The 22733-nt window shown below is 46.1% G+C and overlaps 1 protein-coding gene across 3 annotated transcripts in view; it reads left to right on the top strand.

The window, feature by feature from the left end:
- The window catches only part of IGF2BP1 (insulin like growth factor 2 mRNA binding protein 1), a 61913-nt gene that overhangs the window by 21347 nt on the left and 17833 nt on the right, over window positions 1–22733 (top strand). For 2 of the 3 annotated variants that reach the window (XM_053363430.1, XM_053363429.1), the window contains exons 3-4: window positions 20913–20970; window positions 21785–21836. In XM_053363430.1, coding sequence (XP_053219405.1) covers window positions 20913–20970; window positions 21785–21836 — 110 coding nt within the window. The remainder of the gene's footprint in view (window positions 1–20912; window positions 20971–21784; window positions 21837–22733) is intronic. The other variant, XM_053363431.1, reaches the window with a different exon arrangement.

The following is a 22733-nucleotide window of genomic DNA, read 5'->3' as shown; positions in this document are numbered from 1 at the left end:
GAGAACAGAAATCGTGCACCGGCAGCGGGAGGCCCCATTAGCTAAAGTGGTACCTCAGGTTAAGAACAGTTTCAGGCTAAGAACGGACCTCCGGAACAAATTAAGTTCTTAACCCGAGGTACCACTGTAGTTTGAATGTCCAAAACTAACATTTAAAAAATCCAGCCTAACCAGAGAACGATCCCGGCCGTTAGGGACACCTGTTGTCAGAAGTTGTGTGAAGAAAGCCATTGTACACGCTGGGAAGGGAATGGGGCAGATTGGCATGCGTTAAAAAGTCCGCTTCCAAGATCCAGTTATCAACAGACTTGGATTTATTTTGGCAGGGTCTGGATGGAGGCGACGAAAGAGGTGGAGGAAAAGGGGAGGGTGGAGGAGCTCTACAGTCGTACTTTGGCTCCCAAACGCCTTAAGAGTTGAACGTTCCGGTTTTCGAACATTCTTTTGGAAACCGAACGTCCTATGGGGCTTCCAGTTGGCTCCAAGAGCTTCCTGCAGCCAATCAGAAACCGTGCTTTGGTTTCTGAAAGTTTCAGAAGTTGAACGGACTTCTGGAACGGATTCATTCAACTTCCTAGGTGCAACTGTATTTAAATAGGAAAATGGTCCTTTGGCATGTTGGGTGAAATTAAGTTTGCGTCTTAACTTCTTATTCATTGTATCATATCCAGCTCCTCTTGCTCCCCATTTTATCCTCAACAACCCTACAAGGCAGGTCAGGCTGAGAGTGCGTGACTGGCCCAAGATCACCCAGTTTCACGGCCAAGTGGAAATTCGAACCGTGTTCTCCCAGGTCTTAGTCCAGCACTTGAACCACTGCACCATACTGTTTATAACACTGTACATAAAACCACCGGGGAAGGTTGACTGGAGATTTGCGCTAAGGTGTCCTCATCAGGCTGTTGATGCTCAGCTCTCTGCCTTTTGTACTTCCATCCAATCCCATGGATGGTTCTAAAATGGTGTCTCAAGTGCCTAATGGATTTGATGTGGAGACTGTTGTTTGGTTGATTCTGCAGTAAAGGGCCTGTTCTGGATGGGGTTTTACTCCCTGTTTGATATATTAAGTGTATGTCTATATATAACAGTGTCGGATATATAAGCTAATTGTCAAACGGCACCTTAAACATATGTTCACCACAATGAAATGTCTAGCTGCCATCCCCCCCCCCATTTTTTGTTGTTGTTAATTTATTTTCTACACCATTTTATATTTCAAAAGGGGGGTGGGATCTCGAAGCAGTTTACAGCCTATGAAACCATCAAATAAAACAATCCAGAATAAAGCAAAATTCAAGCTTCGAGGAAAACATATTTCAGATCCTTCTCTGAGGTGACATTTTGCTTTCCCCATATTTAGTTACCTGCTTAATTCATATTGCTTAATCCCTATAGCAGAAGTACTCTAGGAAGCCAGTGTGGTCAGAGCATCGGACTAGGACCTGGGAGATCAGGGTTCAAATCCCTACTCAGTCATGAGGCTCACTGGGTGACCTTGGAGTCAGCGTCACAGCCTCTTAACCTACCTCACGGGGTTGTCGTAAAAAAAATGTAGTATAAACACTGACAACTGAGAAACACTGGCTTGCGAGCACTCCAGTTGGAGAACAGCCTTTACCAAAGGTGTCATGGGCTTTGAAGACACTCGAATTCAGGACGCAAGGGAGAAATGTGCCAAGAGGAAGGCACGCTTGGCAAATCTACACCGTGATCAACTCATGCCCGGAAACCAATGTCCCCCAAGAGGAAGGACGTGTGGATCCAGAATTGGCCTCCACAGTCACTTACAGACTCATTGCTAAAACCGTGTTTATGGAAGACAATCTTACTCGGCTACGAGTGATCGCCAAAGAAGAAGAGGGATTAACTGAGGAGGGGGGTGAACCATGTACTCCTTGGGATATAAATGAGCTATACATGGAATAAAAAGGTGGGATATAAATGGAATAAAAGAGCTCTTCCGCTTAACCTCCTTAAGAAAGCAGGAGAGTTCAGCCAGGTGGATTCAGAGATCACCACATGGTTGCAAGTATTATTATTATTTATTGAATTTATATACAGCCCTATACCTGGGGGGTCTCAGGGCGGTTCACAGAATAAAATGAAGATATCAAACCACAAAATACATAATAAAAATAAAAACAACAACCCAATAGCCCCCCTTCACAAAAAAATACATTTTAAAAAGGCATAGGATGTAAAACAGATCAACCAAAGGCCTGGTTAAAAAGGAACGTTTTTGCCTGGTGCCTAAAGGTGTGTAACGAAGGTGCCAGGCGAACCTCCCTGGGGAGAGCATTCCACAGACGGGGAGCCACTGCAGAGAAGGCCCTGTTTTCGTGTTGCCACCCTCCGGACCTCTTGAGGAGGAGGCACACGAAGGAGGGCCGCAGAAGATGATCCCAGGGTCCAGGTAGGTTCATATGGAAAGAGGCGGTCCTTGAGGCATTGCGGTCCTGAGCCGTTTAAGGCTTTATAGGTGAAAACCAGCACTTTGAATTGGGCCCGGAAACTAATTGGTAGCCAGTGCATTCGGACCAGGATCGGTGTAATATGCTCAAGCCATCTTGCTCTGGTGAGCAACCTGGCTGCTGAATTCTGCACCAGCTGAAGTTTCCGAACCGTCTTCAGAGGCAGCCCTATGTATAACGCATTGCAGTAATCTACCTTGAGGTTACCTGCAATTAGACTCACACCAGTCACAAATCAGGCCTGGTGCCTGGTTGTACCCCCTCAGAAGCACTACATTCATGGCATTGAGGGGTAGGGGTTGTTCTTTTGTATCTGTTCCTGGCCTTGCCCACCCTGGAAGCCGGGCTGCATAGACGCCTGGCGTCATCCGGCAGGGCACTTCTTAGGTTATGCTCTTAATGTTCCTTGTTGGCTGCTTGGCACTGAATGGGAAGCATCCTTGTCTTGAATGGACAAACAAATGAATAAATGCATTGCAGCCACAGACCGATGAAATTTGATAAGACACAGAAGGAAATGCATAAATAGAATACTGTTGAATTTCCAGAGGGACTAAAAGGAAGTCCTTACTTTACCGTCTCCTCCTTAATTTGTATTGACAGTAGAAGGGATTTAGCTCACTTAACTACTAATACAAATAGAGTAATGTAATCAATTAAACAGGAAAAAAATAACCATTTCCAGTGGATCTTCCTGGTTGAGTTCTTAATAAAAAAAAGAGTCGGCCTCTCTTTGGACTCCCTATACAAATTATATGGATTCTCTCTCCCATTCCACAAGGATAAAGTTGTTCGCTAAGCGGAATCTTATTAAATTGGCCAGAGGCTGATTTCTCGCTTGTGTGGAGAGTGATACAAGGCGAGGAGTGATATTTATATATTTCTTGTTTACATTTATACCCCACCCTTCCATCAAGATTCATGAACCCTGGGCAAGGAATGACATGAAAGACTCATAAAACCACAGTCGATAAAATCAACTCAGGCAGTTAAATCTGTCAAATGCTAAAGGCAGCTTATAATAAAACAGGAGCACGCGTGCACACACACCAGTTTACAAGTGATGCATTTGGCAAGCTCTTCACAAAGGCCCAGGCAAAGAGATGCCCCCCCTCGGCTGACACCAATAGATGAACAATGATGGTGCTGGCTGTACCTCAAGGGGGCGGGAATTCCATAGCCAAGGTGCTCTCACGAAAAAGGCCCTGTATCATGAGCTTTGGCCACTGATGGAGTAATGGAATGATTCTATCCTGCAAATGTTAATCCACAGGCAGAACTTATATGAAGTGGATAGCAGCTGCATCTGTCCATACCTGGACCTGGGAGCTCATTAAAGTTGATATGCTGAGAATGGGTATTTCAGATGAACTTCCCACTGAGCGTATCCCCAAGTCCACAAAAGGTTCCATCCTGCACAGATGTTTACTAGCCAGCAGAAGAGAGGTGGAGAAGTAACAGCCTACTTGGCTTCTATGTTGGGTGCAGAAAAGTCCCGTTCTCCTGTTGCCGCCCTCCAGACCTCCATTGGAGGTGGCGCATGGAGGAAAGCCTTTGGACAACGATTCTTTGCCTCCAGAACTGGCCCAACGAGTATCTTGTGTGCACCATATTTAGAAGGACACCCTACTGACCTTTGTAAGTTCTCCATCTTGCTGACCTTACTTGAGCTGAAAGGCTCTCTTTATCAGTTCAGCTGATAAGTGGCAGAGGAAGGATGCATGGTCTCTTCCAGATCGCCATGTAGCGTTGCTTGTTTCTTTTTTTGGCATGGCATGCAAGGGCAGAGATGCCATTTTCCTTTGTGTTGGGCATTGATGTTGGTTTTGCATGCTCAGGAATTGGCTGGCCTCTTCTCCTTGTCCTGCAACCACCCAAAGGAGCTCCCTTCCACTTGCCCAAAGTACCTAGCTTGCTCGGGAGGCAGCAACCATTGCTTTAACCCAGGCATAGGCAAACTCGGCCCGCCAGATGTTTTGGGACTACAATTCCCATCATTCCTGACCACCGGTCCTATTAGCTAGGGATCATGGGAGTTGTAGTCCCAAAAATCTGGAGGGGGGCCGAGTTTGCCTATGCCTGCTTTAACCGAGTGAGCTGATGTTCAGAGCAAATACACTCTTTGTTGCTCATTTCATCTGGTTGGGGTACACACACACACACACACACACACACATATATATATATATAAATGCATTTTAAGTTGCAATCTTGGCACTGTGGAACTAAGCTGGTATTCCATGAGATGATTAGAGGCTTAACCTGCCTGCTTGAATAACTTTTTGTGTGTATGTTTACAGAAAACGTGCGCTCCGAACTGCTTGGGAAACCCAACCGAAGGCGGCGCAAACGATACGTTAAGTTTCTAGACCAGGGAGTCGTATTTATTTCAGGTTCCGTTATAAGCCATATACCTCCATCCATGTGGATCACAGCCCTGAAACTTGTTTTCAGCATGTCTAGGGTAATAAGAAAGGAATGCCTCTTAAGGGTGTGCAGTATTGCTCCCCACCAGGCCCAGACAGAGGGGGGGCCATAGGGGCCACTTGGCCCAGGCCTCCGATTCCAAAGGGGACCTCGGTCAGCATATTCACAATCACAGGGGATGCACTGGGGCGAACGCGGAGGCGGCAGCGGTGGTGGGTGGATTCCCTGGGGCCATGGCTGGCAGTGCGAGAGAAAAGCTTCCCCAGCGTCTGGGGTGGGGCCTGCGATCAAGAATTCACAGAAAAGGAATTTATAAGACTTCAGTTATCCCCAGGGTAAAAAAAAGGGGGGGCACATTATCTACCTGGCCCGGGCCTCTGCCTGGCTCTGCAAGGCCCTGTTCCCCACCACCGCTAATGCTACGCACAGGCAAACCCCTTTTGCATGGAGCACTGGATCTTGCTGGATCCAATTGTGTGCTACCCTCTAGGCTGCAGCACTTCCCTTTCTGCCTCTAGGGCAAAGGGAGAGATGTCTGCCTTGCCAGGTTCTCAGGGAATCCTCCCAGCCGCTTCTGCTTGGTGTATCCTGATATATTTCCTGCATGTTACACATGCAGAAACGCCCCCTCACTACATCTGGCATCAAAAATAGCAGTGCTTATTTATTTTAACTTTCCATGGCAACGTATAGGCTCGGAGGATGGGGTTAGCTCGCGTTTCAGAGCTCACCGCTACATATGAATTTTGCGGAAAAATTTCCTGTGATCAGATTGTTGCTAACCTGGAGGCTTTTTCGAAGTCTGGTTTAAGATAGATCACAAAATACGCTCAAGTCTTTGCTAATCTGTTCTCCACCCCCCTCCCCTTCCATTCTTTGCCACATGTTGTCTCCTTTTCTCTCCTGATCATGTTCTCTTGCTTAAAGGCCTTGTTTGCACATCATGGTATGGCACAGTCTAATTTGAACCATCGTTAAATTGTGAACGGGACGCGGGTGGCGCTGTGGGTTAAACCACAGAGCCTAGGGCTTGCCGATTGAAAGGTCGGCGGTTTGAATCCCCGTGACGGGGTGAGCTCCCATTGCTCTGTCCCTGCTCCTGCCAACCTAGCAGTTCGAAAGCACGTCAAAGTCAAGTAGATAAATAGGTACCACTCCAGTGGGAAGGTAAACGGCATTTCCGTGCGCTGCTCTGGTTCGCCAGAACCACATGCTGGCCACATGACCCGGAAGCTGTACGCCGGCTCCCTCAGCCAGTAAAGCGAGATGAGCACTGCAACCCCAGAGTCGTTTGCGGCTGGACCTAATGGTCAGGGGGTCCCTTTACCTTTACCTAAATTGTGAACACGTGTCCCCCTTGCCCCATGTCACGTGAGTCCCTGTGTGGCTTCTCCCCCCTTCCCCCCTGCCCCAACTTCCTGTGGCACCCTCAGTGTGGGAAAACACTGGGCATCTTCAGTTGGTCACAAGTGGTTGATTTCTAACACTGCTTTAACACCAGAAAGTTCTTCCTGAGTCGGCACCTCCTTTCTTAGGGTGCTATCCCTGTTTCCACATCTTAGCTCCCTTCCCACATTGTTTCAGTTGCCCTCCATGAGTTGGAGGCTGATCTTCTGAACTGAAGAGCCCCTTGCGCTCCTGATATTTTAGGGTTCTAAAACGCACATGAGGCTTCATTGAGTCAGAAGATCACCCTCCCAACTTGTGGAAGGCAGTTGGGGCAGCAGTGGAGATGGAGCGAGACCATATGGTCCAAATCATGAAGTCCTGAAGAGGGACTACTGATTCTCCGGTCTGCCGCGTCTCTGCAAAGAATTCTAAAAAGCTCGTGAGATGTGTTTGGTGAGTCCGCCAGCACAAGTGGCTGTAGCCTTTTACTGCCCTTTCCAGATGCACGGTGGAGACTTGCTTGTAGTCGGGGGTTTCTCAACAACAGGAGTTTTCCCCTTGTTGCAATTGGCAACTGGGCTCACCAGCTTCCCCTTTCCCCCACCCCACAGCAAGGAGTTGGTGCTTAGTATGCAATATCCACGTATTTCAAGGGAAGTGAGAATATGCTTTGTCTGTAGCTATGTGGTGGAGCGTCCGCTTTGCCTGCAGAACGACATTTGGGGTACTGGCAGACCAGAAGAGGGCATTCCGTGTGACACTTCCTAAGTTGTGAAATTCCCTTCCCACAGAGGTGCATTTTACATCTTCGTATAGTTTCTGTTGCATGCTTCTCTTTGCTCCACCCTTCAACACTTGAGGAGTATATCTGCAGGACCTGCCTTATTCCTGTGGCTGTAATTCGTTGTGTCTGGACAGGCGTCTCCCCAGTTACACGGGGGTTATGTCCCCCGGTACTATGCGTATACATGAAATCGCATATAGTAGGAGACACCTTCTAAACCACCAGACTCCCCCCCCCCCCGTCCACCAAATTCCACCGCAATCCTATCCTCCAAACCTTCCTTCTCAAACTCCCAACTCTCCACAGGCCTCAAATGTTGGTGCAAAGGCTCATGGGATTACTAGCCATTTTACTGCTCTTTTTGTGCCATTTTGGCAGTTTTCCTGCTCTTTTCAGGCCATTTTCATGCCTTTTCACAGTTTAAACTGATTTCTTTAAGTGCCATGTGTATTTGCGGTCGCACACAAATCTCACGCACATGGTTTGTTTTGAGTGCTTTTTAATATAGATTTTAACATTGTTGTAATTTTTGCTAATATTTTACGGTGAAGGGCAGGTCAGAGATGATGGTGGTGGTAATAATAATAATAATAATAATAATAATAATAATAATAATTTATTATTTATACCCCGCCCATCTGGCTGGGTTTCCCCATGATGGTAATTATTACAAGTGTATGGTTATTTGCCATCCTGTCCTCCAGAGTCCCTGCGCTAGGAGATTATGTTGGTATCTGGGGCTCTCCCTTAGGTGGGTTATTGCATTACAACAAATATTTTCTTTGTGTGCACATTTGTGGGGGGGGGGATGGAGGAGTAAGCTTTGCGGGAGCATAGGATATCAGCTAAACTGGCCAATCCTCAGTTCCTCCCTCAACATGTACCAACCCCTCCCATTCTGACTCCCCCCCCCCAATTGGCATAATACACTGATTTAAAGCGATACCACCGTGAAGCTGTCACAACCTGGAGTTATGCCAGCATATGGGATTCACTTGCAATCCTATCCTTACCCAGCTGCCGTAACTCCAAGGATAAGTTAGCACGTTTGGGTGGAGGGGGGAGAAGGAAGGAAGGAAGGAGAAACTAATTTTGTGGCACTCAGTAGGAATGCCGTGATGGAGCAGTCAGGAGCAAGGGCTTGGCATGAGATAAGGGGTTTTTTTGTGCATGGCAGAAAGCCAGAACATGGGCTCCGATCTGCCAAATTCAGACTACCCAGATAAACCACTACTTCCTCTTCCAGCCATGTTGCTTTATGTCTTAGTTCCTTTTTCCTGTGGCGAGTCAATCTTTCACCCTCACCAAAAAAAAAACCAAACCCCAAACTCGGTCGTTGTCCCGTCCCCCCCACTGCGTCTCCCCTCTGTTACAAAATCCTTTGCCATCCCCGATGCCTGGCGCAATCCACACCCCTGGGGATGTGCTGGTTCTGTTCAAAATTTCCCAGTTAAACGAGGACAATTGCGTCCTTCTTGGTGCAGCTGGAATGCAGCATACATGTGTTGGTTTTTTAAATTTAAATTCCTGCAATATCATTTGACTAGATCTGACAGATGAGAATCTAGTATATTTGAGAGTAAAACAAAAGTGTGTGTGTGTGTGTGTGTGTGTGTGAGTGAGAGAGACTGAGACTGAGACTGACTGACTGAAAAAGAGATTTATGTGGCCACTTGTTCATGATCGTTGCTGTTGGAGACATTCAGAACCAGATAAGTAAATGGTTCTTATTTTAGACTTCTCAGTTTCCTTCACACACATCAAAAAGGGAGACTCGCAGAAACCATACTGAGCTCTTTATTTGCTTGCAATACCACCTCCCTTTTTCACAGCTCAGCTTTCTCTGCACCGAAGCCATCCTTGGAACAGAACCATCCACAGTGGAGGTGTAGCTCCAATCTAATCTTTAAGATGCTTGTAGAGAAATGGCCGAAGAGACGAGGCTTTGGAGCATTGGAACAGCTGGATGTGAAATCTGGTGCCTGCAAGTGGCAAGCTGCCTTGAAGCTGACCTGTTATCTAATATTACAGCACTAGAGCTTCATGGGGCTGACGTAGTTCAGTGACAGATCATCTGCTTTGCATGCCAAAGTTTTGATTTCAGGTATCTCCAGGTTAGGGACACGGGTGGCACTGTGGGTTAAACCACAGAGCTTAGGACTTGCCAATCAGAAGGTTGTGGTTCGAATCCCCGCGATGGGGTGAGCTCCCGTGGCTCAGTCCCTGCTCCTGCTAACCTAGCAGTTCGAAAGCACGTCAAAGTGCAAGTAGATAAATAGGTACCACTCCGGCGGGAAGGTATACGGTGTTTCCGTGCGCTGCTCTGGTTTGCCAGAAGCGGCTTAGTCATGCTGGCCACATGACCCGGAAGGTGTACGCCGGCTCCCTTGGCCAATAAAGCGAGATGAGCGCCGCAACCCCAGAGTCGGCCATGACTGGACCTAATGGTCAGGGGTCCCTTTACCTTTACCTATCTCCAGGTTGGGCCGAGAGAGCTCTTCCTTCCTGAAACCCTGGAGAGCCGCTGGCAGTCAGTGTAGACAGAATGGAACTAGATGGACCAGTTGTTCTGACTCTGTATAAAGCACCTTCCTATGTCCCTGTGCCTTTTTGTCCCAGAGTGGACTAAAATTATTTATCCCTGTTTGTTTCTGGTTCAGACCACTCACTGGATCGCTTCTGGTTTGACACACAGTGCTAGAAACTCAGATATATAACCTAGGTGCCCAAATGGCTCCTTAAACCAAGGTTGCAGTCGTCAAAGTTGCCATTTTGGGGCAAGACGGCTCCATAAAGTTACCGTGTTTTTTGCTCTATAAGACTTACTTTTTCCCACCTAAAAAGTAAGGGGAAATGTGTGTGCGTCTTATGGAGCGAATGCAGGCTGCACAGCTATCCCAGAAGCCAGAACAGCAAGAGGGATCACTGCTTTCGCTGCGCAGCGATCCCTCTTGTTGTTCTGGCTTCTGAAATTCAGAATATTTTTTTTCTTGTTTTCCTCCTCCAAAAACTAGGTGCGTCTTATGGTCTGAAGCGTCTTATAGAGTGAAAAATACGGTACTTTTCAAACTGTGGATTGACTGTGATTGATTCTCAGTTAAACATCTGTTCAGATGGCAACCTTGAACTAGGTTAAGAGCTTTGAGAACTTAAAGAAGAAAAGTCATTCAATCTAGGGACCGTCCACATATATTATTGGCCTGTTCCAACCTCTTTTTGCTTAACGGTGACTGCTCCTGCTGTGGCTGCACAGAAAAAGCAATGTGGTTCCTGAAATTCATTCTGATGGTGCAGATAAAATATAACCAATCGATTTCTACAGCATGGGGTATTAATGTATGAAAACAGTCCATACCCAGGGATCCCCAGGCATGCACCTCCAGATGGTGATGTCAGGCGTTATCCTGGAGCCCGGGCATCTTCACTTGGTCGTAAGTGGCCAATAGTCAGGTGCAAAATGTGCCTGGCTAATTTTGAACACTATTGGCACACCTGTGAACCAGTTTGGTGCTGCAGTGCATGCTTAATCTGACCATGTGGTGGTAGAATAATTTCATAGCTCCAGCGTGGAAGTGTTTTCTTGCTACCATTGGCGGAGGGGAGGGGGAATCAGACGAGAGTAGGCTACAGACTGGCCCTACTCAAACTACACTAAGAGCATGTACACAAAGGCTTGGCTTGGCTTACAGCACAATGGCATATATGCTTCCTTGGAAGTCAGCTCACCTGTGCTCACTGCGACTTACCCATTGGTGTGGTTAGGTCATTTTACACTCTAGATTTAATAGTCTTATGCCATAGCAGAGCTCTTTCAAGGGTCATCTATATTACTTTACCTGTTCAAAATGTGGCAAGCCCGCAATGCTACATTGGTGGGGGGTGGGGAGAGAGGGGCTCCTGCTTATTCTGCGGCATGTCTGCTCCAAAGCCCTACCCTGATAGCACTGCTGGATGTACTCCATGGTAAATGTACACGGGCGGCACTGTGGGTTAAACTATAGAGCCTAGGACTTGCCGATCAGAAGGTCGGCGGTTCGAATCCCCGTGACGGGGTGAGCTCCTGTTGTTCGGTCTCTGCTCCTGCCAACCTAGCAGTTCGAAAGCATGTCAAAGTGCAAGTAGATAAATAGGTACCGCTCCGGCGGGAAGGTAAACGGTGTTTCCGTGCGCTGCTCTGGTTCGACAGAAGTGGCTTAGTCATGCTGGCCACATGACCCGGAAGTTGTACTCCGGCTCCCTCGGCCAAGAAAGCGAGATGAGCGCTGCAACCCCAGAGTCGGCCACAACTAGACCTAATGGTCAGGGGTTCCTTTACCTTTACCTTTAAATGTACCGTACTTTTCTGTGTATAAGACACGGTTTTTTTTACTCTAAAAGAAGGTTAAAAATTGGTGGGCATCTTATACTTGGATAGTGCATATGCGGGACGGGCGATTGGTTGCAGCCGCGAGCAGGAGCTTTTCAGCGGCGATTGGGTGGGTGATTTGTGGCTGCGTTAAGGGCTGCTGTGGATTGGCTACCGCTGTGACAATTGTGCGTGCGATTGGTGGGCAGATGCTTGTTTTATTTTGCGATGCGTGCCATTGGCAGCGTTTGTGAGTCGGGTGAGTGATTTTGGTATTCCCCTGCGAAAAAGCTCAGTAACTCTGGGCCATCTCCCCAATTTTCTTAAATTGGAATCCCGAAAAGTAGGGGGTGTTTTATACACGGGGGCGTCTTACACACGGAAAAATACAGTACTTAGGATTGACCTCTCAGGCAACCTGTTTGCCAAGAGTAAAAGACCTGCTGTTATGGTCAATGTGGTTTCAAGTCCACTGAGCCTAAAGCTGAAATGAAGTACAGTGGTACCTTGGGTTACATACGCTTCAGGTTACATACGCTTCAGGTTATAGACTCCGCTAACTCAGAAATAGTACCCCGGGTTAAGAACTTTGCTTCAAGATGAGAACAGAAATTGTGCTCCGGCGGCACAGCAGCAGCGGGAGGCCCCATTAGCTAAAGTGGTGCTTCAGGTTAAGAACAGTTTCAGGTTAAGAACGGACCTCCGGAACAAATTAAGTTCTTAACCCGAGGTACCACTGTAAACACCTAACCTGGGGAGGAAATCTCTTTGAACTCAGGAGGACTTACTTTTGAGTAGATATGCATAAATAAAATAGCTCTCTTTCTTTCCTGCATAGGAAAGAGATCCCAAAGGATTACAATCTCTTTGGCATATCACAAAGCACAATTGAGGCACATTGATCCAAACGGGAATTTTGAATCAAATGTGTGTGGTTTGCAAAGCTGACTCACTCATTTGAGCAAGCTAAAAAAATCAAGCGGAACCCCAAGTTTCTTTGAATTTTGATTTTCTTTATTTGGCGACTAGGTTTCCTTATTCTGTATGTTTCTGTATTTTATTGGACTTGCAATAAGTACTTAATGTAAATTGCAAAATGAAGGCGCACAGAATATTAAGGAATTCCCAGTTCCAAGCCTTGCCCTTTTAAGAAGGGATTGGTTTTTCTGAACTGTTTTCCCCCCTCATTTTGTTGCTTTCCCCACTCATGCAGATGTACCCCGTCTTTCGGCACCGAGGCGATTAATTGTATTTTTCTTTTTCTTTTTAAAACAACCCCAAACCATGGTGACTTTGGGTAGCTCTGCCAGGATCTCCAGTGGAAAATGAGAAATGAAAAGGAAACCAAAAATGTGTTTCTCATTGGAATGGAGGGGTCTTGTCCCATTTTTGATCCCCCTCCCCTTTTTGGTGGGGGGATGGAAATTGTAATGAAATCTCCTGCTTGAATGCTGTTCCATGTCCCCAAATGAATGGAGGAGCCATTGTTTAAGGAGTCTGGAATGCAAGGAATGCTGTACTATAGGAAGGGGTCAGAGGGATTTAAGTTGATAGAGGAAAACATGTGTCGAACCAATTCCTACCTCAGCCAGTTCGGCCAGACATCTTTTCGGCTGTGCAAAAACCTGAGCTGAGAAACTTAAATTCTGCACTCGGTTGTATAGCACTAAAATTTATTTATTTATACTCTCCTTCCCCTGTTTCTATTATTTTTAATCAATTTTAAGCAGTGCGATTAATCAAGTAAAAGATTTTGTTGAAATGTGCCCTTCTAGTTAACGTGGTAAGCTGCTCCTTTCTTCGTCTTGAGATTTTCTTGGACAAAAAAAAAAAGACCCTTCGAAGGCTGGCCTTTGGTTCCCAGTCTGTTTCTGAAAGCTTTGTGTACTTCAGGGTGAAACTGTGAGGCTTTTCATTCTCATCACAGGCAACGGAAGCTGGCAAATCCTCACTTGAGGAAAATGGCAGTATGTTTTTAAAAACTGGATCTTCGGCAATATCAGCAGTCTTTAAACTCGACTAACCTTTCCTTTGCCATGGGGGGGGGGAGCCATTTTAAATGCCTGTCTCTGCACACAAAGCACACACAGACAGGTGAGACCAGCAACCAAAGAATCATAGAGTTGAAAGGGACCCTGTGGATCATCTAGTCCAACCCCCTGCAGTGCAGGAATATGCAGCTGTCCCTTATGGGGATTTGAACCCACAACCTTAGTGCTACCAGCACTGCATTTGATCCAACTGAGCTATAATGAGGTGGGAATGTGGAATGCTCCTGTTCAGGGTTCCGGCCAGCCATTTCCCTTTCCAGGATACAATTACAGTCATACCTCGGCTTCCGAACGCCTTGGGAGTCGAATGCTTCAGCTCTTGAATGATCGAAAACCAGAAGTGAGTGTTCCGGTTTTCTAACATTCTTTTGGAAGTCGAACATCCGACAGGGCTTCTGATTGGCTGCAGGAGCTTCCTGCAGCCAATCAGAAGCTGTGCTTCAGAAGTCGAACGGACAACTATTCCATTCCAACTCCAGTTTTCCATCTGTCTGCTCTTTCCCCTGTCAAATCAGCTTTGAGGATTTTTCACATGCACACTCTTAAGAGGTGGGTCTTGTTTTGTTTTTTAGTTAAAAGTTTTTAAAATATTTCTGCAAACCTAGGGGTTCATCCAGGCATGCTAATGAATGGATGGTGTTGATTTTTGGCTGCATAAGCAACGGCACTTGTGAGAATGGTTTCCATCATTGCTACATGGGATGTTAAAGCCAACGTGGTTTTTCCATCAGCAAATAGCACCTGCTGTGCATTAAATCCCGAGGCTTCTCATACTTGTTTGCTTGCTTGTTTAGAAAATGTTTTTATACCATCCTTCAACATTTCCGATTTCAGAGGAGCATGCAATGTACAGTCGTACCTCTACTTACATATCCCTCTGGATACGGAATCTTTGGGTTACAGCCACGGCAAACCCAGAAGTGTATACTTCCATGTTTCGCCACGCACACATGCGCAGAAGTGCGCTTCTATTTACGTTATTTTCGGGGTGCGAATGGACTCCCAGAATGAATTACGTTCGTATCCAGAGGGTCCACTGTATAACCAACATCAGCAGCACTCCCAGTCAACAAAAAGCAGCACAGAAAATCTTAAAACGGACTAAACTTCGCTTTGGGAAATTTGCTCTGATGAGAAAGCCCTTATGGTTGATCTTGGTACCTCTAATGATGCATGCCTTCTGCTGAGTCAGGCCACGGTCCCATCTAGCTTGAATACTGCCCACACCAGGTTATCTTCAGCCTTTTCAGACCCACGTTTGACCCCTGCATGTATTTAGGGACCTGTTTCTTAATCTTTTGCCATGACGACAAAGTGGCCCTCAACACAGCAGATGTTGAGGTTTTGCAAATATGCAGAAGCCCCCATGGGTCCCATGCCTGATATTTCCTGGTACTGTTAGGAGAGAAATATTATCTGAAATCTTGGAGAGCTACTGGTCTCGGTTCCCCATCTGCAAAATGGCAATATTTTACCTCTGTTGACCAGTCTACCCATTAGGGATTCAAGTTCCAGAGCTGCTTGAGCTCAGTGCCTCTCTTTTTCACAGGTTTAACCCCTATTGGTAAGGAACTGTAGCACATAAAGAATGCAATTAGAATGGGAATAAGTGCTGAGGAAGTTGAATCTTGCATGTAAATGGTCCACACAAAGGGGAGTTGCGTGTTTCCTGGGTGTAGATATTGGGAAGGGTGGGTGGGTCGGCTGAGGAGCTCAGAGGAATGATAGACCCAGATAGATAAAATACGAACAACCAAAAACTTTGGCAGGATTAGAGTAACGCTTGTACAGTCGTACCTTGGGTAACGAACGCCTTGTGAGTCGAACATTTTGGCTCCCGAACTCCACAAACCCAGAAGTGAGTGTTCCGGTTTGTGAACATTTTTGGGAACCCAAACATCCGACGCAGCTTTCTATTGGCTGCAGGAGCTTCCTGCAGCCAATCAGAAGCTGCGCTTTAGTTTCTGAACATTTTGGAAGTTGGACCGAACTTCCGGAACAGATTCCGTCCGACTTCCGAGGTACCACTGTAATGTATTAAAAACTAAGGTAAAAATGGATTGTTTTAAGAAGAATAGAGAAAATATATGATGCAGTTGAAAATGTTTGATAATGGAAACCATGGAGGGGTCAAGGGAAGGTTTCAGGGAATCCTAAACGTTGATGATTAAAGATCAATGTTTGAATTTAAATGTATAATGTAAAATTGAATAGAAAAGATTTAAAAACAAGATAGATAAAATACGATTTGCACGTGGAGAATAGTCACAGCGGATAGCGAGTGATTCGCATGGCCACAGATCTGTTACAGTATTTGCATGTCACCAGCCCTGGATCGCAGCTGCTTGGTGAATTGAGGAATGCCCAGAAAGTCAAATGTTCCACCTGTACTTGTATGTGGCAGCTGCTTCCGAAGGATGGGATAATTTTGGCTCTGAAAATTCCCAAAGATTCTATTTTGGGAAGCAGGAGTCGTGAGGAGGAGCAAAATCAGGAAAAGAGGTGTCTGCTTGTTGCTCTCGGGTTGGCACGCTTATTAAAATTCTCCGCTGCCGTTACTCTTCTTTAATTTCTTTCTTCTCGGCCTCCCATCCATTAAAAATGAGAGCATGTTTTATAGACAGCCCTTAGGCTCTTTATAGAGATCCTCTCTCTCTTTATTGACCCCCTGAGATTCAAACTGACGCTCTCCGAGTGTAATTTTGCTCGCCCCATCTCCTTCCGATGGATGCGATTTTCAGAATGCTCTGGAGAGCCAGACAGGAGACGGTGGACTCAGATCCCAAAGACTTTGGAAGCATTAGGAGACAGAATATGATGTCTCGGGTTTTCCTACAGGATGTGGTAAAAGCTAGGAGACCTAGGGAGCAAGGGGGATGGGGTTGGTATGGTTGATGGATGCTCTTTCAACTTGTGCTATGATGACCCAACATTTTGGAACAGCTGTCAAATAATCCACCTTGCAGAATAATTTAATACCAGGTTGAGCCACTTGTTCGCATTCAAAGCTGGGGGGACTGCTGCAACAAAGTGGGCATGGTTTGTGGTGGCGGCAGCTGCTATCCTGGATAGAATTTAAAACAATAAATTAGAATTTTTGTTTACAAAATTAGGGAGCCGACGTGAAATGCCCAAATTAGAACGGGAGTTGTGGCACCACCCCAAGCTCCCCAATGATGTAAGAATATATGAAATAAGAATGGCATTTTGGTGGTGATAGTAAGATGGTATCTTATCATTAGTTGTTGGAGAAGTTGTCATTGAAACCGTGTTTGCGGATTAAACCATACCGTGCAAGCGTCCCAATAGCCTGAGCAGGTAAGCAGATGAGGAAAGGAAAGCACAACATTATCTCCAAAGAGCCAGCGTGGTGTAGTGGTTAGGAGCAGTGGACTTGTAATCTGGTGAACTGGGTTCGCATTCCCGCTCCTCCACATGCAGCTGCTGGTGACCTTGGGCTAGTCACACTTCCCTGAAGTCTCTCAGCCTCACTCACCTCACAGAGTGTTTGTTGTGGGGGAGGAAGGGAAAGGAGATTGTTAGCCGCTTTGAGACTCCTTAGGGTAGTGATAAAGTAGGATATCAAATCCAAACTCTCCTTCTTCTTCTTCTTCTTCTTCTTCTTCTTCTTCTTCTTCTTCTTCTTCTTCTTCTTCTTCTTCTTCCAAAGCCCAGGGTTTTGTCTTGCTTCTCCCTGATAAGCTAGGATTCACAAACCAACAGTAAACCTTGGTTGTGGCTGGCAGGCAATCCCAGGAACAACTCGTAATCTGGGTTTTGAAGTACCGGTAACACTAAAGTTATCCCCCTTGACCTGGTTTGTTTATCTTACTTATGCAGAGGGACGATTCCAAAATCTGGGAAGACTGGGATTTCTACACTTTGTGGTTTATTAAGCCAAGGCTCTTTGTCATATGCAAATATGGGCAATGGAAGGCCCCATCTGCACTGTACGTTTAAAGCACTTTCATACCACTTTAACTGTCATGGCTCCCTATCTATCTATCTATCTATCTATCTATCTATCTATCTATCTATCTATATCTATCTATCTATCATCTATCTATCTATCTATCTATCTATCTATCTATCTATCTCTATCTCTGTAATTTATGAAGGATGCTGAGCATTGTAAAGAGACCCCTTTTCGCCTCACAGAGCTACAATTCCACTGGTTCTTGGGTAGAGGGATTGATGGTTAAACCACTCTGGGAATAGTAGGGGAATGACGGGGCGGTCTCCTGAGAACTCTCAGAAGCCTTAACAAACTACAGTTCCCAGGGTTCTTTGGGGGAAGCCATGGCTGTTTAGATGCTGCTTTACATGTATATGGCAGATGCAGAATGTGGCACATAGAGACATGAATTTTGGAGGTCAAACCTGTTATGGTTGGTCATTTGTCAACATTTTAAGACTGTTGCCAAACAACCTGTCGTCCTCCCCTTCCTGTTTTTCCTGTTGACTTTACTCCAAAATGTGTATTGCATTCAATTAGAAGCTGAAATAGTTGTTTGCTTGGAACTCAGAGCCTTCTTCAGGCACAGAAGGAAAATAGCTGGCAGGTAAAGGTAAAGGACCCCTGGATAGTTAAGTCCAATCAAAGGCGACTATGAGGTTGCAGCTCTCATCTCGCTTTCAGGCCGAGGGAGCTGGCGTTTGTCCACAGACAGCTTTCCGGGTCATGTGGCCAGCATGACTAAACTGGTGCAACGGAACACGCTGATGGAAGCCAGAGTGCACGGAAACTCAGTTTACCTTCCCGACACAGTGGTACCTGCTTATCTACTTGCTCTGGCCTGCTTTCGAACTGCTAGGTTGGCAGGAGCTGGGACAGAGCAACGGGAGCTCACCCCGTCACAGCAATTTGAACCGCTGACCTTCTGATCGCCAAGCCCAAGAGGCTCAGTGGTTTAGACCACAGCGCCACCTGTGTCCTCAAAGAACTCAAAGCCGCCTTCAGGCGCGGAAGGGAAATAGTTGTCATGGAGCATTGGACCCCTGCAATTTCTGGCAGGAAGAAGCCTCAGCGTTGGCCAGCTCTAGTATATAAATATTGGGAGCCTGACCTTCTGCTTTTGTCTGATCAACAGACAGGTTACTTGCTACTGTCGGCCTGGAGCTTGCGGCTCAAGGATCTTTAACTGGAATGTCTAACGGGGGTCAGCAAGCTTTTTCAGCAGGGGGCCGGTCCACTATCCCTCAGACCTTGTGGGGGGCTGGACTATATTTTGAAAAGAAGAAAAGGAACGAATTTCTATGCCCCACAAATAAACCAGAGATGCATTTTAAATAAAAGGACACATTCTACTAATGTAAAAACACGCTGATTCCTGGACCGTCCGCGGGCCGGATTTAGAAGGCGATTGGGCCGGATCCGGCCCCTGGGCCTTAGTTTGCCTATCCATGGTCTAGATCAGTGGTTCTCAACCTGTGGTTCCCCAGATGTTGTTGGACTACAACTCCCATCATCCCCGAGCGCTGGCCTTGCTAGCTAGGGGTGATGGGAGTTGTAGTTCAACAACATCTGGGGAACCACAGGTTGAGAAAGTCTGGTCTAGATGCTAGCCTTATCTTTGCTCTGTCGCCCACAACTTAACAGCCATCAAACGGAAGTTAGCCATGCCTTATCTTCTGAGCATGCCTGGAGAGGTTAACACCACTGTATATCAGTGCCTCTAATCCATGCTAAATCCCTGAGGCGTCCCAGCAGCACTTCCTGATCAAGTGAATCGGGGCCTAGTAAGACCAATGGGGTCGCACCCCCTCAGTCCAGGACTACAAGTAAATTGTCTGTCTGAATGACAAAATCTGTCTCTGTCCCCTTGCAAAGACTGGAACCAGATTGCTTATAGATAGACAGGAATTAGCAAACAAAAAAGTTTAATACATGAGTGCCTGGGCCAGATAGATGAGTGTATGCTTTCAGAACAAACAAACAACAGCCATTTTATTATTTATACCCTGCCCAACTAGCTGGGTTTCCCCAGCCACTCTGGGCATCTTCCAGCATATATAAAAACGTAATAAAACACCAAACATAAAAAAACTGCCTTCGGACGACTTCTAAAAGTTACATAGTTCTTTATGTTCTTGACAACTGACGGGAGGGCGTTCCACAGGGAGAGCGTCGCTGCCGATAAGGCCCTCTGCCTGGTTCCCTGTAACCTCATTTCTCACAGTGAGAGAACTGCCAGAAGGGTGGAGACGCTCCTTTAGGTATATTGGGCCGAGGCCATTGAAGGCTTTAAAGGTCAGCAACAACACTGAATTGTGCTATGAAACGTAGAAGGAGCCAGTGAAAATCCTTTAGGACCGGTTTTATATGGTCTCCCGGCGGCTGCTCCCAGTCACCAGTCTAGCTGTTGTGTTCTGGATTAGTTGTAATTTCCAAGTCACCTTCAAAGGTAGCCCCACGTAGAGTGCATTGCAGTAGTCCAAGTGGGAGATAACCAGAGCATGTACCACTCTGGCAAGATATGCTCACCCAGCTGACCAACCCATGCTGAGTTCGAAACTGGCTGATGGTGTCCTGGTTCTCTTGGATTAGGTGATGACGGTTCAAATTCTGACTGCAGCCCAAGTCCTTTTAAAGTAGCTGGTAATTCTTCCCTGAGAAGGAGGGAGATGGTGCATGTCTTTCTGAGTATCTTGACTGCCTGCAACAGGCAACAGTAGCGCTCTCCTTATCTGACCAGATATGACCTGGCGGTGGACTGGGCATGTCTGGTGCAGGACCGGCCATGCATACAGCCCGTTGGGTTGGACGCGAGCCATTTTTATCTGTAAAATGAGTTTCCAGAGTCTTTTAAAAGCCAATTAAGTCCATAAGCCTCTGGGGGCAGACTATCTTAATAGGTTTGTTGCAGAGGTCTGGAGCACACCGTACAAGTGCTAAGTTCATGGGCACTGTTCATGGGTATGCAAACGTTGAACGCACCAGATCCATTCTAGCTTATTATTATTTTGTAATCTGCAGACAGCCTTCCTTTACAGTATACGAGGAGCAGCCTTGAGGTCCTCTGTAGAAAATCTTGTAGCGTTGTTGTCAGACGTGATTTTCATATTGGTTTTCTAATAATAGGATTATTGTTCCTGGGATTTGTGGAGGTGTGGAATTTGTGTTTATTTGATTTTTGCATGTGGAAATGTATTTTAATTTTGTAAAATTGCCCAGAGAGGAAATTTCCTTCATAGCGCAGCCTCGAAATCTTCAAAACAAACACTAAAAATAGTTTTGGGCACAATTGCAGATCAAGACCGATGAAAGCTTCATCTGTTGAATTTCTGCATGTCATAAAGATGTTTAAGGTCACAGGAGCCTTATCAGATGTTAATCCTACAGTACAATAATTAAAATTATGTGAACCGCCCTGAGACCTTCGGGTATAGGGCAGTATAGAAAACAAACAAACAAACAAACAAATAATATTTATCCTTCGTTTTAGGAGCCGCAAAATTCAAATAAGGAACATCCCCCCTCAGTTACGATGGGAGGTAAGTGAGGTCTCTGACAAGTGCATAGTCTTAGCATCTGTGTCTGAAATGTCTTTTTAATAAACTGGAAGCTGCATGCTGGATGAGTGAGCTTTGGGATACTTTGAGATGTGTGAATGGGGCAAAGCAATGGAGATTATTAGATTTTTCCGATTCCCTTCCGTTGCAAAGAAAAGAACCCCTCTGGAGCGAAAGGAAAGAGACCAGATCAAATGGAGTTTCCCTCTTGCAACGCATGCATTTCCTAAACAATGGTGCATGCTATTTAGCTAATCTAACCGCTGAAATGTGTTTATTTACAATAGTATGTTTGCATACCGTATGAGTACATCTTCAGGTTTTTTGAGCTCTGCTTTGAGACCTTGGCTCCATCTTCAGTATAGATTTAAGAAAGTAACCTTGCCTCTTCAAACACTCAGGGCACCCTCCAAAGAATCCGGGGAACTGTGGTTTGTTAGGGGTGCTGAGAGTTGTCAGGAGATTCCTATTTCCCATCAAACGGAGTTACAATTATCCAATTGGTCGTCAATCCCTCTTCCCAGGGAACTCTGGGAATTGTAGTTCTGGGAGTGGAATGGGGGGGTCTCCTAGTATCTCACAGCACTCTTTACAAGCTCCAGACTCCCCAGGGTTTTTTTTGGGGGGGGGGGAGGCATGACTTTAAATGTACAATGCAGGTGAGTTCTTCATCTCCTGTGGGCTGTTGGTGTTTTGTCCTTCATTTTTGGTTTTGTTCCTTATTTTTACCTTTGGTGAAATTTTCAGTGTAACTCTTTCTCTCCCACAAACCACTTCTTTTTGTTTCTTCCACCTATTTGAATAGGTTCTGGATGGTTTGCTAGCTCAGTATGGTACTGTGGAAAACTGTGAACAAGGTAAGGACCTTTGAGATGTTTCAGAGAATGTATATGGGTGGTCCTTGGAGCAAAAAACAGGAACCAGACCAGGGCAATGGATGAAATAGGCTGTAACCACTGAGCCTCTTGGGCTTGCCGATCAGAAGGTCGGTGGTTCAAATCCCCACAATGGAGTGAACTCCCATTGCTCTGTCCCAGCTCCTGCCAACCTAGCGGTTCGAAAGCACGCCAGTGCAAGTAGATAAATAGGTACTGCTGCGGCGGGAAGGTAAACGGCTTTTCCATGCGCTCTGGTTTCTGTCACGGTGTTTTGTTGTGCCAGAAGTGGTTTAGTCCTGCTGGCCACATGACCTGAAAAGCTGTCTGGACAAACACCGGCTCCCTCGGCCTCAAAGCGAGATGAATGCCACAACCCCATAGCCGCCTTTGACTGGACCTAACCGTCCAGGGGTCCTGTACCTTTTTTTTTACCTTTAATCATAGAATTGTAGGGTGGGGACCCTGAGGAGCATCTAGTCCAACCCCATGCGATGCAGGAATCTCAACAGACTCAATACCTGACAGATGGCATTCTGACCCCTTTGCTATTCATTCACTCACTCACTCACTCACTCACTCACTCACTCACTCACCAGATTTCTGGACTGCTGTTCCTTACACATAGTGATCTCAGGGGTGTGAGATTACAGCATAACATACTGCACAGACTCAGCTCAGGACAGAATTTGTGGCATATGGTTAATGGTGAAACTCATATTCGTAAACCAACACACGTTATAACTCTAGTAGAAGATCCCAAACCTCTTTGTGGTATGCGTGTATGAATACACATGAGTGCTGGATGTGTGTGGGTTCAGACACATATATGTCACCGCATACAACGGGGGCAGCAATAATGCCACACACAATACCTAG

Source organism: Podarcis raffonei, chromosome 13 (genome assembly GCF_027172205.1).
Source record: "Podarcis raffonei isolate rPodRaf1 chromosome 13, rPodRaf1.pri, whole genome shotgun sequence".
In the NCBI taxonomy this organism is placed as follows: Eukaryota; Metazoa; Chordata; class Lepidosauria; order Squamata; family Lacertidae; genus Podarcis; species Podarcis raffonei.
This window is presented reverse-complemented; position numbering and strand designations above follow the sequence as displayed.